This window comes from Capricornis sumatraensis, chromosome 11, assembly GCF_032405125.1.
Source record: "Capricornis sumatraensis isolate serow.1 chromosome 11, serow.2, whole genome shotgun sequence".
Classification (NCBI taxonomy): Eukaryota; Metazoa; Chordata; class Mammalia; order Artiodactyla; family Bovidae; genus Capricornis; species Capricornis sumatraensis.
Genome location: NC_091079.1, coordinates 73,918,971 through 73,934,936, shown reverse-complemented (window position 1 = coordinate 73,934,936; position 15,966 = coordinate 73,918,971). Strand labels below are relative to the sequence as shown.

General features: G+C 37.2%; 1 protein-coding gene across 1 annotated transcript in view; it reads left to right on the top strand.

Annotated features, from left to right (window-relative positions):
• PKHD1L1 (PKHD1 like 1) overlaps positions 1-15,966 on the top strand; it is a 179,964-nt gene that overhangs the window by 65,290 nt on the left and 98,708 nt on the right. The window contains exons 24-34 of the mRNA XM_068983663.1: positions 1,000-1,147; positions 1,883-2,037; positions 4,318-4,440; positions 5,116-5,221; positions 8,234-8,344; positions 9,601-9,765; positions 10,693-10,814; positions 12,858-12,990; positions 14,671-14,866; positions 14,983-15,125; positions 15,637-15,741. Of these exons, the coding sequence (XP_068839764.1) occupies positions 1,000-1,147; positions 1,883-2,037; positions 4,318-4,440; positions 5,116-5,221; positions 8,234-8,344; positions 9,601-9,765; positions 10,693-10,814; positions 12,858-12,990; positions 14,671-14,866; positions 14,983-15,125; positions 15,637-15,741 (1,507 nt within the window). The remainder of the gene's footprint in view (positions 1-999; positions 1,148-1,882; positions 2,038-4,317; positions 4,441-5,115; positions 5,222-8,233; positions 8,345-9,600; positions 9,766-10,692; positions 10,815-12,857; positions 12,991-14,670; positions 14,867-14,982; positions 15,126-15,636; positions 15,742-15,966) is intronic.

Here is a 15,966-nt window from a genome sequence, read left to right as displayed (position 1 = left end):
AGAGGATGAGATGGCTGGATGGCATCATGGACTCAATGGACGTGAGTCTGAGTGAACTCTGGGAGATGGTGATGGACAGGGAGGCCTGGCGTGCTGCAATTCATGGGGTCACAAAGAGTCAGACACGACTGAGCGACTGAACTGATGTACTCTTTTGTTTGATATTATGAGATTCATGTTGTTGCATACAGCTAGCTGAAGTTTGTTCTTTTCCTGTACAGTATTCCATGGTGTTAACATACAACAATTTATCTGTTCTGTTGATGGGCTTTTGCACTATTTCCAGTTTGGGATTATTATAAATAAAGCTGCTCTGATCATTCTTGCACATGCCTTTTGGGACTTATATTTGCTCGTTTGTGTGGGTGATAGGACTTATAACTTTAAATTCCACAAGATTAACAGGGATCAGCAGCCAGAGAATATCATCTTCACTATTACAGTTACAATCTATGAATGTTTATCACACACATTGCATCTGTCACTTGGCACTCAACATTGGCACTTAACATTAGACAGGTATTTCCTGAGTCTGGATTAGGCACTGTATTGATCATATATTTCTTTATATCATTAGTTAAGTTTTCAAGTTTCTGTATGTTATTTCTCTAAAAAGGTTTTTAATTGTTTGATAGCCAAGACCATGTTTCATATTTGTTTGCTTCACCACCCAATGTGATTAGCATTGTACCTTGAACAGAATGCCTGCTCAATAAATATTTGTTCCTTGAGTGATGGTGGGCACTCTCTGAATTAATGAGGTATTACTGTGGTTCCAGCTGATTGCTGCGCAGGTGACTGCGTTGACTTGAGCCTCATTAGCACAGCCACGTTGGTATGGCCTGTGTTGATTTATGTGACTCTTCTTAATGTTCTGAGGAGTCCTGCATACCTGAGGCTCATTTATGTCATGTCATAGGATTGTACCCTGGTGAAATAGAAATCGTGTTCACCATTGTTATATTTAACCATTTTATCAATATTTATTTTGGAAATTAGAGAATCACAAATGAGACAGAGAATGAGTCTGTTTATAGAGGAAATAACTGGCCCGGGGAGTCAAAGATTCGTATTCAAAGAATTCAAGCAGCATCTCCACCTCTCAGGGGCAGCTTTGACATTCACGCGTATGGACATGTTCTCACAGGTACATGAAAAAGTCCGTAACTTTGGTCTATCAGTTGAACTATACTGATCTAGATAACCATCATAAACATTTCAGTGTATTTCTTTTTAATATTATTTCTTTATGTAATTTATAGAGTTGAAATCTTCATTAATGTAAGACTAAATTATTGAGAACAAATGACATTTTCATGTTTTCTTCATCACCTCACCAGATACCCTAGGTTAAATTCCCAAAAATTTGTTTCTCTTTTATGGCCATAGCTTTTTGGTTACCTGTGAAACTGTTTTTCTTTTAAGTATTTGAGCCAAGGATCAATGTCTGAGGTACATAACTCATGTAATTTTTGTTTCTAAGAAATATGTAAATTTGTTGCATAAGGAATGTGAAAATTTCATTTTTTTTCCATATTGGAGGAGAACAGTTGGTTTACAAGTGATAAACTACATCTAATGTATGTTAAAGGTGACCATGGGTCTTCCCCAACGGCTCAGTGGTAAAGAATCTGCCTGCAACGCAGGAGTCGTATGAGATGTGGGTTCGATCCCTGGGTGGGGAAGATCCCCTGGAGGAGGGCATGGCAACCCACTCCAGTATTCTTGCCTGGAGAATCCCATGGACAGGGGGGCCTGGTGGGCTGCAGTCCATAGGGTTTCAGGGAGTCAGGCAGGACTGAAGCAGCTTAGCATGTACAAGAGTGATCACAGTTTTGTGAATTTTTGATTCCCACTGTTTGCCATCCTTCTGTGAATGCAGGTATCCCCGCTGCTGTGTCAGCCGCAGATTTGCAGTTTGCTCTCCAGAGTCGAGAAGAAGTGGGACAAGTCTCAGTGACCCGAGAGGGAGGCTGTGCTGGATACTCATGGCGTGTCAAGTGGAGAAGTACATGTGGAAAGCAGCCTCTCCTGCAGGTTCCCTCGCGTCACCTGGGTTTTGTTTTCTTCCGTGTGTTCTTTGCTTATTTGCACCCTGCCTCATGCCAAAGAGACCTGGAGACTGTGTGTATTTTAAAAGTGCAAATGATAGACTAAACATTCAAGGAATTCCTTTCCATTGCTTTCCATAAAAGGAAATTGAGGGAAAGAAGATCATTCAAAATTAAGTTGACCAGGTATTCTCTTTTGTGGAGAACAGCTGTTGGTGCTTTATGCCTGGCATCCTATGGGAGAAGTTCAGGAATTTATGGAATAGAAGGCCCTTGACAGGGGCAGGAAGAGCACAGGCAGGGCCAGTCTCAGAACTAAATCTGCGTAAACTGTGAGGGAAGGCATTGTGTAAGGGGGAGGGTGTACTGGGGATATACTGTATGGGGGGCCAAGCATAATCCGCCTTGCTGTCTATAATTCTGTCTATTCACTAGAGCTGTATTCTGGGTCCTTGGATAGTTTTCTGGTTCCAAAGATGACCTTTTCAAGTTCATAACAGAGCCACACTTTTAAGTGTTCATCTAATGACTTTTGCGTAGAGTGTGGTTGGGAGTACGGGAGGCAAGTCACATTTAGAATATGTGAAGGTGAAGGGTCTGGAAGAGACTTTGGGCTCAGATGGTAAACATCAGAAGCGTGCTTTCTAGTGATGATGAGGGTGTGAGAGGCACTCTTATCCTCATGTACTATTGGTGAGACAGTAAAATCGGTAAGGCCATTTGGAGGATAATTTAGTTGCATCTGAATATATAAACCTTATGATTCAGCCATTTTAGATCTGTAACTCCATTCTACTGAAATAATAATACAAATAGAAAATGAGATAGGCACAGAGTTAGTCAATGCAGCATTATTTGTAATAATAAAAAAAGAAAAAAAAACCTAGAAACTGATGAAGTTATATTTTCTGCCAATGGTAAAAATGAAACCAAATCCCCATCAAGAGAAAAATAGTTGTTAAAATGACACAAACTTAGCATGAATACTGTGCAGCCAGGTATGCTGCTGCTGCTGCTACTAAGTCGCTTCAGTCGTGTCTGACTCTGTGCGACCCCATAGATGCAGGCTCTAACGTCCACCAGGCTCTAACGTCCCTAGGATTCTCCAGGCAAGAACACTGGAGTGGGTTGCCATTTCCTTCTCCAATGCATGAAAGTGAAAAGTGAAAGTGAAATCGCTGTCGTGTCCAACTCTTTGCGACCCGATGGACTGCAGCCTACCAGGCTCCTCCGTCCATGGGATTTTCCAGGCAAGAGTACTGGAGTGGTGTGCCATTGCCTTCTCCAGCAGCCATGTATAGACCCACATAAATTCACCTGGAAAGATGTCCTTGACAAAAGGTGGAAAAAAATGCAAAACTGCTTTGGGAAAATAACAGAGACTCAAAGAAGTATATAAACATAGAATATAATATGCCATAGACTGTATGGATGTCATACAGGTGTGGGCCTTATTTTAAGAAAGCACATGTCCTGAAACTAGACATGTTTCCTGGAATTAGACATGTTCCTGAAATTAGAAAATCCTGTATCTGAGACATCTCTAATGACTGATGTCCCCTTGGTACCTCTGCGGGTGTCTCTGCTCTCTCCCTTCGTTCTTCTCTGGCCAGTCTCCTCTGCTTGTTCATCACTTCTTCTCCTGGTCCCTTTGGCTCCCACAGACCCACCATGAAGACTCCCGTATCTTTTCTGGCCTCTATGCATCAGAAGGCTACCATGTTAACAGTGCAGCTTTGGAATGACCAAAGTATGCCTGTTGATCCGATTTGGTTTCATTTTTACCATTGGCAGAAAATATAACTTCATTAGTATATGAAAAACCGGGGTAGTCAGAGGCCAAAACTGCTAAAGGGGAAACATTGACTTTTGGGTGGAAAGAAGACCACATTTTTTCAATTATTTAAGAATCTTTTATCAAAATGGTCATTTTCAGAAAAAGCATGGAATATTTTGACAAAATCAAATTAATAAATTCATGTTTCTCAGATATATTTTATTCTAAATAGTCAAGTTAATTTTAGCCATTTAATTCAAGTTGTGACTGCTGCAATATATGGTAAAGCTATGATGTTACCAGTTTTTTCTTTGGTAGATTTATTATCATTTTTGAAGAGGCTTCTTTTTCAAAAATGTGACCAAATGGTTTTGAAATTTTTTAATCTTCTGGCATTTCACTTTTAACCATGCTTACATTTAAAAAGAAAAACTTGTGTGGTCATATTTATCATAACATTTCTAGTAAAATAATCTTATCTAAAAATAGATAAACGATTCCAACATTTTTGGAGAAAATGCTAACATGACGGTCACAAAGATAAAGGAAGGTGGCTTATTCAGACAGCACGTACCAGGAGACCTACTTCGTACACCCAGCAAACAGCCACAGGTATTTTTAAAAGTTTCTTCATAATTTTAAACATATAACTATTTTGTAATAAATTTAAGACCCAGTAAAATTGAAGAGATGACATCTTTATTTTCATGTGACTATTTGTTAACAGAGGGTCAATTCAATAATATTATTTCATGACTTTGGGGAAAATTATTTATATCTTCTTTATGATAAAAATGGATTTTAAGCTCTGCTGTTGGTATCGAAAATATATCCTTCATTTAGTCTTTGTTGTGTCTCTGTAAAGCGATTATTAACCTTACCACTTACTGAGAGGGAGTTAGAGAGTAAGGAGTTTAGATGACTTTCTCAAGAGCAACCTTTGTTTTTATCCATAGCACTAATTACCCCCAGGGCATAACGTTCATTTACTTTTTTTGGTAAATGTATAGCCTTATGCAACTCTCTGCCCTACCTCTGCTAGAATGTAAGTTGAGTGACAACAGGAATGTCATCTGTTTTGTTAAATGTACTGTCCATTTACAGCTGTGCCTGATATAATGGACACATTTGTAGAATGAGTCAATGAAGTGTCAAAGTAGAAGAAGTATGAGTAGAATAGACTAATTTTTGGAAACCAGCAAACTAGCAAAATTCTATTACTTTTCTAAATCCTACATATATTCTGTTTAACCATGCTACCTCTGTTATCTCTGTGTTTATTTGTAGGTTGAAGTCTATGTCAATGAAATTCCAGCTAAATGTTCAGGCAACTGTGGGTTTACATGGGAGCCCACAACTACTCCTCAAATCCGGGCCATAAACCCTTCCCAAGGTAATCTCTTGCTTTCGAATTTGGAGTGTAGGGTGGAAGACAGCAAAAATGTAAACTCTGATAGTGGTTTTTAATTTCTAACTAAGGCAAGCAGACAGTTCTACATAGTGAAAAAAATGTATCAAATTAGAAAGCTATGGAAAGATCATTAATTTTTTTGGGGAAAAATATCAGTGTTGACATTGGACTCACTAGTATTCTACTTTTCCCATTTCACCAAGTTAAAATCAATATCTAAGATTTCTGATATTGAGGCAGTTTTGTTAAACTCTACTAGCTAGGGTTTTACCTGGAATCTTTCATCATAGGAGATATAATACTAAAAGATCAGTAACAGGACAGCTGCTGTTTAGTAAAAGAAAACAATTAGGCCCTAGATTTGAGAATAAGGGAAAGAAAAATTATTGCCAAGAACTCAGGCTAGAGGGACGCATCATGAAACACTTCCATGGTATGTGATTGCTTTTTAAAAATATGATTACACTTTATGTCTGAACTCCCAAGGGTTGAAGTAAACAGAATAACTAAGGATTGTAAGGGATGGCTTTTTTTTTCAGACAGAAAGATAAGCTCAGATACTGTAATCACTTGTTTAGTATTGATGGCTAGTAGGAAAACTCACCTGCTAATTATGTCAGCAAGCAAAAAAAAACCCATTGAAATCTTTAAAATATCACATTATTATGTTGAAAGAATATATTCTTCAGACATTTATCATAGTATTATAATTGTTATAATACTGTTCATAATACTTTTTTGTAGTTTTTTTTAAATTTTTATTTTTACTTTATTTTACTTTACAACACTGTATTGGTTTTGCCATACATTGACATGAATCCACCACGGGTATACATGCGTTCCCAAACATGAACCCCCCTCCCACCTCCCTCCCCATAACATCCCTCTGGGTCATCCCCGTGCACCAGCCCCAAGCATGCTGTATCCTGCATCGGACATAGACTGGTGATTCGATTCTTACATGATACTTTTTAATGTAATTATTATACTAATACCTTTTTGTAGTATATAAATTCATGTTATCCCAAAGTTAGTATCACTACTGTAAAACCTTCAGAACTCTCAAGAATAAAGATTTCATGAACTTTAATCTGGTTTTAGTCCTTTGATACTCTTATTTTTGAATCCATCCTTTATTTTGTAATGGATTTCCACTTTTAAATTCCACTTTGGTATTCTTAGTTTTGAATACATCTCTGTATTTTGTAATGGATTTCCACTTTTAATTCTTGAAGATAATATTTCTTACTCAGTTAATGTGAAGTACCTTTTGCCACATTTTAAATGTAAAAGTAATTTAAAAAGTAAGTATAAATAATGCTATTAAAACACCCATTTTCTCCCCAATGAAAATTTAACAGCTGTTAACATTTGTCCTATTTACTTCTAACCATCAGAAAGAAAATATTATAGGAACAGTTATAGTTGTCTCTAAGCACTATGCTCAGAGCAAGTGCCCTACCACCTTCCCCAGAGGCAAGCACAACAATTAATTTTGTCTGTATTCTTCCATGCCTTTTTAATTACCCTTTGTGTATAACACAGACATGGCAATTTTTCCAGTTTTTTAAGTTTATCCATGAGCTATTTCATTGTATATATCACTTCCACCTTACTTTTGTCATCCAGCATTTGTTTTGAGAAATATATGGTTTTATGCATATGTAATTAATCAGTTTAAAATACTTCATAGACAAACCAATTTATTTGTTCCTCTATTGATGGACATTTAGATTGTTTACAAGTTTTTTTGTTTTTGCCCATGACTGTATTGAACTTTCATAAGCAAATCTACTATAACATACATGCTAGAACTTCTTTAGGATTTGCATCCTACGTGTGGATTACTAGGTATATGTGTATTCACTTCATTAGGTGACCAAATTGCTCCCCTAACTGATTGTACTTCCAGTGGGTATGAGAGCATCATATTATCCACACCCTTGCCAACAGTTAATAATATGAGTTTTCTAATTTTGGTCAATCTGATGAGTGTAAGAAGTTATCTCATCATTGTTTTTATGTTGTCTATTCCCTGGTTAGTAATGCATAGGAACATCTTCTATGTTTCTTGGACATTTAGATTATTTCTTCTTCTGCAAATTGCTTGTTAACATCTTTCATCCATTTACCAGATTGTCTTTTTTCTATCAACTTGCACTGTGTATTATATATTATGTTTGTCAATTCTTGGCACATGTCTTTTCCTAGTGTATCACTTATGATTTGTTTTCGTATCTTGTTCATGGAAACGTTTAATTTGTGTATGTCTTCCTTTATGGTTAACCATGGCTTTTTGTATCTTACGAAATCCATCTCTACATGAAAGTCTTTAAGATACTTGACTATGTTTTTTTCTAAAATTTTGAAGTTTTGACTTTTCATTCTTAGCTATTTAAATCCATGTGAAATCTATGTTGTGTGTGATGTTATATAAGTAGGGTGACCATTTCATTAATCGATCAAATCTGGATACCTTAAGAGTCAATGGAGAACATTCAGTATAAGATCCTGGGCCAGAGAGTATAAGCCTGGAATAGCCCAGGCACTTTAGGATTGGTGTCATTCCAGCTTAAGTAATCATATCTTATTTCAAATGGAAAGTGTCCACTACATTACTTGTACAATTTATTCTTTTTTCATGAGTTTGTGATGGCAGTTCTGTCATAGTCTAAGTTACCATATGGAGATTTCTGTTTAACTTCTTTGTCATAAGAATAATTTTCCTTTACTTATATCATTCCATACTTTGAGTCAGGTAATTCTTTCCACTAATCTCTATCAACACACAGATTCCAAACATGAAGCAATGTGCAGTAATAAAATGGGGAAAAAATACCATTGCTAAATAAATGTTTTTTTTCTCTGCTTGCTTAAAGGCTTATTATTTATATATTTTAGAAGGTAGGGTCATTTTCCTCTGAAATATCTGATTTCAAGCAACAGAGTCTGTTTTGTCATTTTAATATTGTCATTTGTATTTGTCATTTGCAGGGTCCTATGAAGAAAGCACAATTCTAACGATCTCGGGTTCGGGATTCTCTCCTAGTTCATCTGTCTCAGTCTCAGTTGGGCCAGCAGGTTGCTCTCTTCTTTCTCTGAGTGGTAGGTTCTTTTAAAATGATTATTTTTGAGTCTAATTGTTTTTCTATAAGAGAAAATAGAATCAAAGAGCAGTGTTACAATAATAATTTGCCGATAGAGTTCCTTTGTGGTCATGAAATTGGGAAACTCCTCTAGATAAATACTTTATCTTTTTAATCTTTGGTTATAACCACAGACTGATTCTTGCACTGTTGTGTAGTACCTCTATCCGTAATAGATGATTTTTGTTCTTTTTCCCCTCATGAAGAGATTACACGAAATCTTTCCTTCTTTGCTATGTCTCTGGAACACAAAAACACATAGATTGCTGCTCTGATATTCTGTGATCCCCTCTGCTCATGCTTTGAAAATGTCACATTAGTCATAGCAAGAGGCCATAGCCATCTTCCTGGACTTATAGTCCAGAAGAACCTCTGTGCATTAATATAGAACTTAAATATCATTGATACTTTCTACTCATGGAAATGAGGAACATAACTATTTATTTACCTAAAAATTCTCTTTCATGATCCTAGTTATTTTCTTTAATTTTAGTAAGTTTAGATTATATAAGCAAATTCATCTTCTGTATCATTTAAGTCTTTTTCCTTTGCACCATGTGGCATGGGGATCTTAGTTCCCTACCAGGTATCAAACCTGTGCCTCCTGCCTTAGAAGCACAGAGTCTTAACCACTGGACCCCCAGGGAAATTCCTCATTTAAATTGCTTTAAATGTGCATCTTCTACGGATTCTTGAGACCTAATATCCAATATTATTATATTGTATATAACAATAGCAATGATGGTGATGACGTGCACTGTACTATAAATACATATATACTGTTCTAAATGAAGAAGAGGTTTTTTCACTTAGTTTTTGATAGCTTTTCTTGTTGAAACCTAGTATTTTACTCAGTTTGTGACATAAACAATTTATTGGACCAAAATCTTTACATTATTGATGTAAGTTACCTTATATATTAGGATTTAAAATTGTTATTATCATAACTTTTTTTGCCACAGTAGTACTCAGGAGCAAATTGTTTACTCTGCCCTCATTCTTATTTTACCTTCCTCTTTTTCTGGGAGGGTCTGATTCATAGCATTAGGTAGATTGTAAAGGTTTTCCTCCCATTAATATATGAGTAGTTTTCTTCAGATATGTTTCTTTGGAATATAAAAATGAAGGCTACTTTTATATTTGCAAACATAAAATGTCAGTAATTTTATACAACAAAAACATTTCTTGACCATTTTCTTCTTCTTTTATCACAAGAAAATGAGATCAAATGCCAGATTCTGAACGGAAGTGCTGGGCGTTTCCCAGTTGCTGTGTCCATCGCTGATGTTGGACGAGCACGGAATGTAGAGGAGAAGGGATTCCACTTCACTTATCAGAGTCAGATCTCACACATCTGGCCTGCTTCTGGAAGCCTCGCAGGTAACAGTTAATTGTTTCAAACAAAGGAAAATTGCCCATATTTCCATCATTCATTTCATGGAACTATTTCTAGAACAGGGTGAAGGGAGAGGACTCCAAACCTTCCTCGTACAGAACAAAGGAAACACCTCATTCGGAAGGCACAGTGATTGCCTGGATGACTAATTCTTTTGTTTCTTATGAAGCACAAGTCAGGGTGACTGCTCCTACTACGTCTTAGGTTATTGAATTAATATCATCAATTATTACATGTTTCTATAATAAGCTCATTAATTATGTCAAGATAAGATTTATTAGTTATTATTCTGCTTACCAACTGCTCCATTTGTAATCACAGTCTCAGTGGAGCTACTTGACCCAGAAAAAGTTCCAGGAATAAATCGGGGAAAGGGAGGCTGATGCAGAAGATGAAAGAAAATAACGCATTTTTCCAGTCTTGCTTTATTTCTTTTGTGTTTTGTTTGCTTGTTTGTTTGATCATGCTTAGTTTTGGATTTTGTGCTTTGGCCTTGATCTTTTGGGTGTGTTCTCTGTTTATATTTTAGGTTATTTTTATTTTGTTGGGGTTTTTAATTTACTTAAAAATAATTCACTCTCATTTCCCACTAGTTGAATAAATACAAATAGCATCATTTCTGTTTAGGATGAAGAAGACACTATGGAAAATAGCAGTTGCTGCTATGAATGTCCAGAAGCAAATGTTAGTTGCAAATCTGTGTTATTTCATTCAGTCACCTAGCCCAGCCGCTTTACAATTCCAGACTCTGTAGCTCAGGCTATGTGGTCCTTGATCTACTTGCCAACCCATCTCTTGGATGATTAGACAATTCTTGAATGATGAGTTAGATTACTGCCAAAGTGTCTTTTTGTTATTGTTAATCTATTGTGTTTTTGTTGTTACTTGATTTTGTGTTTTTACCAATGAAGGTGGTACTCTTCTGACTGTATCTGGATTTGGCTTTCATGAATATTCAAAGGTATTAGTCGGAAATGAAACCTGCAATGTAATTGAAGGGGATTTGAATAAAATAACCTGCAGAACACCAAAAGTAAGGCATCCAGTTTTGGTCGTTCTTTTCTAACTCTGAAATTGTGCGAATTAAGGAGCATCTCAGTAGAGGGTGAAACAAATGCCTTATTTACTACCTAACGAGTACAGAGGTTCATTATGCTCTTTAACATTTTTCTGCCAAGATCCAAATACAAAATATTATGTCCACAATCTAGATACTTAACATCATTGAGGAAGAGAGACACATAAACTAATGTTAAATAGTGTGTTTTATTTGAAATAATAGAACTAAACACACAAGTGAAGATAAAATACAGTGGGGAGAGGATGTCAGAAAGAGTTTCATGAGCAGGTTCATGTCTTGTCAGAGGTGGAAGGATGATGAATGGGAGTTGACCAGGAAAATCCAAGGATGAAAAAATATACCAGTAATAAATAGTATAAAAAATTAAGGGAAGCAACTCTAGACATTTTGGGTTTTTTAAAGGAATATGTAAATACATTAAATGTGTTAAAGTTTCAGTTTGTTGACAAAACACACAAAATGTGAGTTTTCCCATAGAATTTTACATTTTAGGACCACCCATTGTTCCTCTATTTTTTAAAAATAGTGTTTAAATTTAAACCAAAACTGTTTTACTTACTGTGTGCAGAAAGTGAAGTTGCTCAGTCGTGTCCGACTCTTTGCGACCCCATGGACACCAGGCTCTTCCATCCATGGGATTTTCTAGGCAAGAGTACTGGAGTGGGTTGCCATTTCCTTCTCCAGGGAACTTCCCGACCCAGGGATTGAACCCAGGTCTCCCACGTTGTAGACAGACGCTTTACCGTCTGAGCCAACAGGGAAGTCCTGTGCAGAAAGATGATTAAGTCACTAATATCTAAGGCTATAGGCAATTAAGTGTATATATTATTATGCAGTTGATATGTGAAGTGAAAGTTGCTCAGTCATGTCCAACTCTTTGTGACCCCATGGACTGTAGCCTGCCAAGCTCCTTTGTCCGTAGAATTCTCCAGGCCAGAATATTGGAGTGGGTAGCCATTCCCTCCTCCAGGGGATCTTCCAAACCCAGGGATCGAACCCAGGTCTCCCACATTGCAAGCAGATTCTTTACCATCTGAGCCACCAGGGAAGCCCAAGAATACTGGGGTGGATAGCCTATCCCTTCTCCAAGGGATCTTCCCGACCTAAGAATCAAACGGGGATCTCTTGCATTGCAGGTGGATTCTTTACCAGCTGAACTACTAGGGAAGCCCCGAATTTGAGCATGCATTGGACTGAATGATGGAGATAAGAATTTGGGGGATATAGCAAATTAAAACTTCATTTAAATTATGTCATTCAGTTAAATACTGAGTGGGCACTAAGTAAATACTAGATGCTGGGAAAACTGTTTTTCCTAATTGGGAATTGTATGCTGTATTGGTTAAAGCATCACATATTTTTCTTAGGTTTCAGTCTTGGATTCTGGAACCATGTCAACAAAAGATATAATAATGTCCTTTGTCAATGAAAAGGAATACATATTTCATTCAAGCCTATTTTAAGAGCAAAAGACTCAAAAATTTAGTATCATCTGCTTTATTAATTAGAGAATCACTTGTCCAAACATTGAAGAACTCTGGGGAATCCAGTAATGTAGATGTGTTTGAATTGATCATCAGTTCAGTTCAGTCGCTCAGTCATGTCCTACTCTTTGCGACCCCATGAATCACAGCACGCCAGGCCTCCCTGTCCATCACCATCTCCCGGAGTTCACCCAGACTCACGTCCATCGAGCCATCTCATCCTCTGTCGTCCCCTTCTCCTTCTGCTCCCAATCCCTCCCAGCATTAGAAAACCACTATATCATATACCTTTATCTAAGAATTTAAACATATAACCTACATTTGATACAATAACCTTCCTCCTTTAACATCACAACTTTCAAAGTATCTGGTAATTACTCTGATTCAATGACTGGGGAAAAAAAATCTTTAAAGGTTTATTTTGAGAGATTCTTTTTGCTTTTAGCCATTGAATTTCTGTATCTTAACATTTAGTATTTTCTAATTGTTTTATTTTTCCCTCTTGTTTCAGAGAATTGAGGGTACAGTTGATATTTCAGTTATCACCAGCAGAGTTCAAGCCACAGCAAAAAATGCTTATAGTTATAATTGTTTACAGACTCCAGTTATAACCGATTTTAGTCCAAAAGTACGGACAATACTGGGTAAGGAATTCTTCAATAAAATTAGTCATTTGATATATGTGTGTATATCCAGTGCATTGGACAATATATGTATTTGTCTGATGCAATGGACATGAACTTGGGCAAACTTCGGGAGATGGTGAGTGACAGAGGCCTGGCGTGCTGCAGTCTATGCGATCACAAAGAGTTGGACGTGACTGGGCAGAACTGAACAGAACAGAACAGAATACATATATAATAATATATTTACATGTGCCATTTCTGGACAGGCTTTTGAAGCAGTTTCTCCTGCAGTTATGTTTCTTGAAGCAAAACCTGTCACAGGTTTTCTTTTTTAACTATGAACTGGTCTGTTTATTATATCACTTAGAACATATTCAATAAGAAAAATTTAAATTAAAAAAAATTCTTTGCCATCTTCTTTTCCCTGTTAAAAATTGAACACGAATTTTATCTCCCTCTGGCAGCTATCAATTCTTTCATTGATTTTCTTTTACCTCTGAAAGTGTTCAGATCAGTTCAGTTCAGTCACTTAGTCATGTCTGACTCTTTGCGACCCCATGAATCACAGCTCGCCAGGCCTCCCTGTTCATCACCAACTCCCGGAGTTCACTCAAACTCATGTCCATTGAGTCGGTGATGCCATCCAGCCATCTCACCCTCTGTCGTCCCCTTCTCCTTCTGCCCCCAATCCCTCCCAGCATCAGAGTCTTTTCCAATGAGTCAACTCTTCGCATGAGGTGGCCAAAAGACTGGAGTTTCAGCTTCAGCATCATTCCCTCCAAAGAAATCCCAGGGCTGATCTCCTTCAGAATGGACTGGTTGGATCTCCTTGCAGTCCAAGGGACTCTCAAGAGTCTTCTCCAACACCACAGTTCAAAAGCATCCATTCTTCGGTGCTCAGCTTTCTTCACAGTCCAACTCTCACATCCATACATGACTACTGGAAAAACCATAGCCTTGACTAGACGGACCTTTGTTGGCAAAGTAATGTTTCTGCTTTTGAATATGCTATCTAGGTTGGTCATAACTTTCCTTCCAAGGAGTAAGCGTCTTTAATTTCATGGCTGCAGTCACCATCTGCAGTGATTCTGGAGCCCCCCAAAATAAAGTCTGACACTGTTTCCACTGTTTCTCCGTCTATTTCCCATGAAGTGATGGGACCAGATGCCATGATCTTCATTTTCTGAATGTTGAGCTTTAAGCCAACTTTTTCACTCTCCTCTTTCACTTTCATCAAGAGGCTTTTAGTTCCTCTTCACTTTCTGCCATAAGGGTGGTGTCACATGCATATCTGAGGTTATTGATATTTCTCCCGGCAATCTTGTTTCCAGCTTGTGCTTCTTCCAGCCCAGTGTTTCTCATGATGTACTCTGCATAGAAGTTAAATAAGCAGGGTGACAATATACAGACTTGATGTAGTCCTTTTCCTATTTGGAACCAGTCTGTTGTTGCACGTCCAGTTCTAACTGTTGCTTCCTGCCCTGCATATAGGTTTCTCAAGAGGCAGGTCAGGTGGTCTGGTATTCCCATCTCTTTCAGAATTTTCCACAGTTTATTGTGATCCATGCAGTCAAAGTGTTAGGATGTCCTAAATCCAATGAAAGATAAGAGATGAGTTGGTTTACTTAATATTCAAATTTTGCACTAGATAATACATGGACTCTTTCTGTAAAATTTTCTTTCCTTTTAAAATAATAGGAGAAGTTAATTTAATGATTAAGGGTTATAACTTTGGAAATGAACTGACACAAAACATGGAGGTCTACATTGGAGGTAAATCCTGCCAGGTCCTGCACCGGAACTTCACAGATATTAGATGCCTTTTGCCCAAGTTGTCTCCTGGAAAATATGATATCTGTGTTGAAGTCAGAAACTGGGGTTTTGCATCAACAAGGTATGGTAATTAGATATTCAATTATTTTCTCTTAAATGAATCGTGTCCTAAGTAGAGTTAAGCAACATGGCCCCATGGAAGGCTCCTTGAAATAGCTGTTAATTTTTCTTTTGCAGAGACAAGTCAAGTGCTTCTATACAGTATATTTTGGAAGTGACCAACATGTTTCCACAAAAAGGCTCCTTATATGGTGGAACTGAAATCACTATAATGGGTTTGGGATTCAGCACGATCCCAACTGAGAACACTGTGCTTTTAGGTAATAATTTCGTCCTCACAGGAGGGCTGTTATCATATTTCTTATCTTAAAGGATGCGCTGTGGGTGCTGAGTTATTACACAAATACTCTCAGTTATGGAAGCTTCGTATTTTCTATTAATGTATAAAAGGTTAAGTGTATTTGGTTAGAGGGTAAAAAAGAAACTAACTGTTTTTTATTCCGATAGTTTGTTATTATTGTTCAGTCGCTCAGTTGTGTCCAACTCTTTGCAACCCCATGGATTGCAGCACTGCAGGCTTCACTGTCCTTCATCATCTTCAATAAATAGTCTGAATATTTAATGTGTATCAAACACTTTAAATGAGAGGTCTCTGTTCTAAAACTAACCAGTACTCAAACATAATTACTATCAGAAAAAAGTACCAAAGATCCTACCTGTGTAATTGGAGCTTTTGTAGGGCTTTGACTGTCTACTACTTAGGCTTCATCTCTGTATTTCTCAAAAACTATTTGAGAAAATGTTTTTTTCCCCTATCTTTATTCTTTCCAGGGTCCTTCCCTTGCAATGTGACATCATCATCAGAAACTGTCATAAAATGTGTTCTACATTCAACAGGGAATGTATTCAGAATTACCAACAATGGGGAAGATTCAGGTATAAGATGCCCTTTATATGTTGTAAATAATGGAGGCATGTTACCTTGGAATTAGATTTTTACTTACAATACTTCAGAGTATTCAGAGCATAAGTATTGTTATTTCTTTGTATAATTTGTTTATGGTTTGTGTAGAATTTATCCACTTGACATAGGGGGCCACATATAGTATGAATCAGTGGTAGACTTGAGTCTAAGAAGGCTAGGTTTAAAATTTCCAAGTT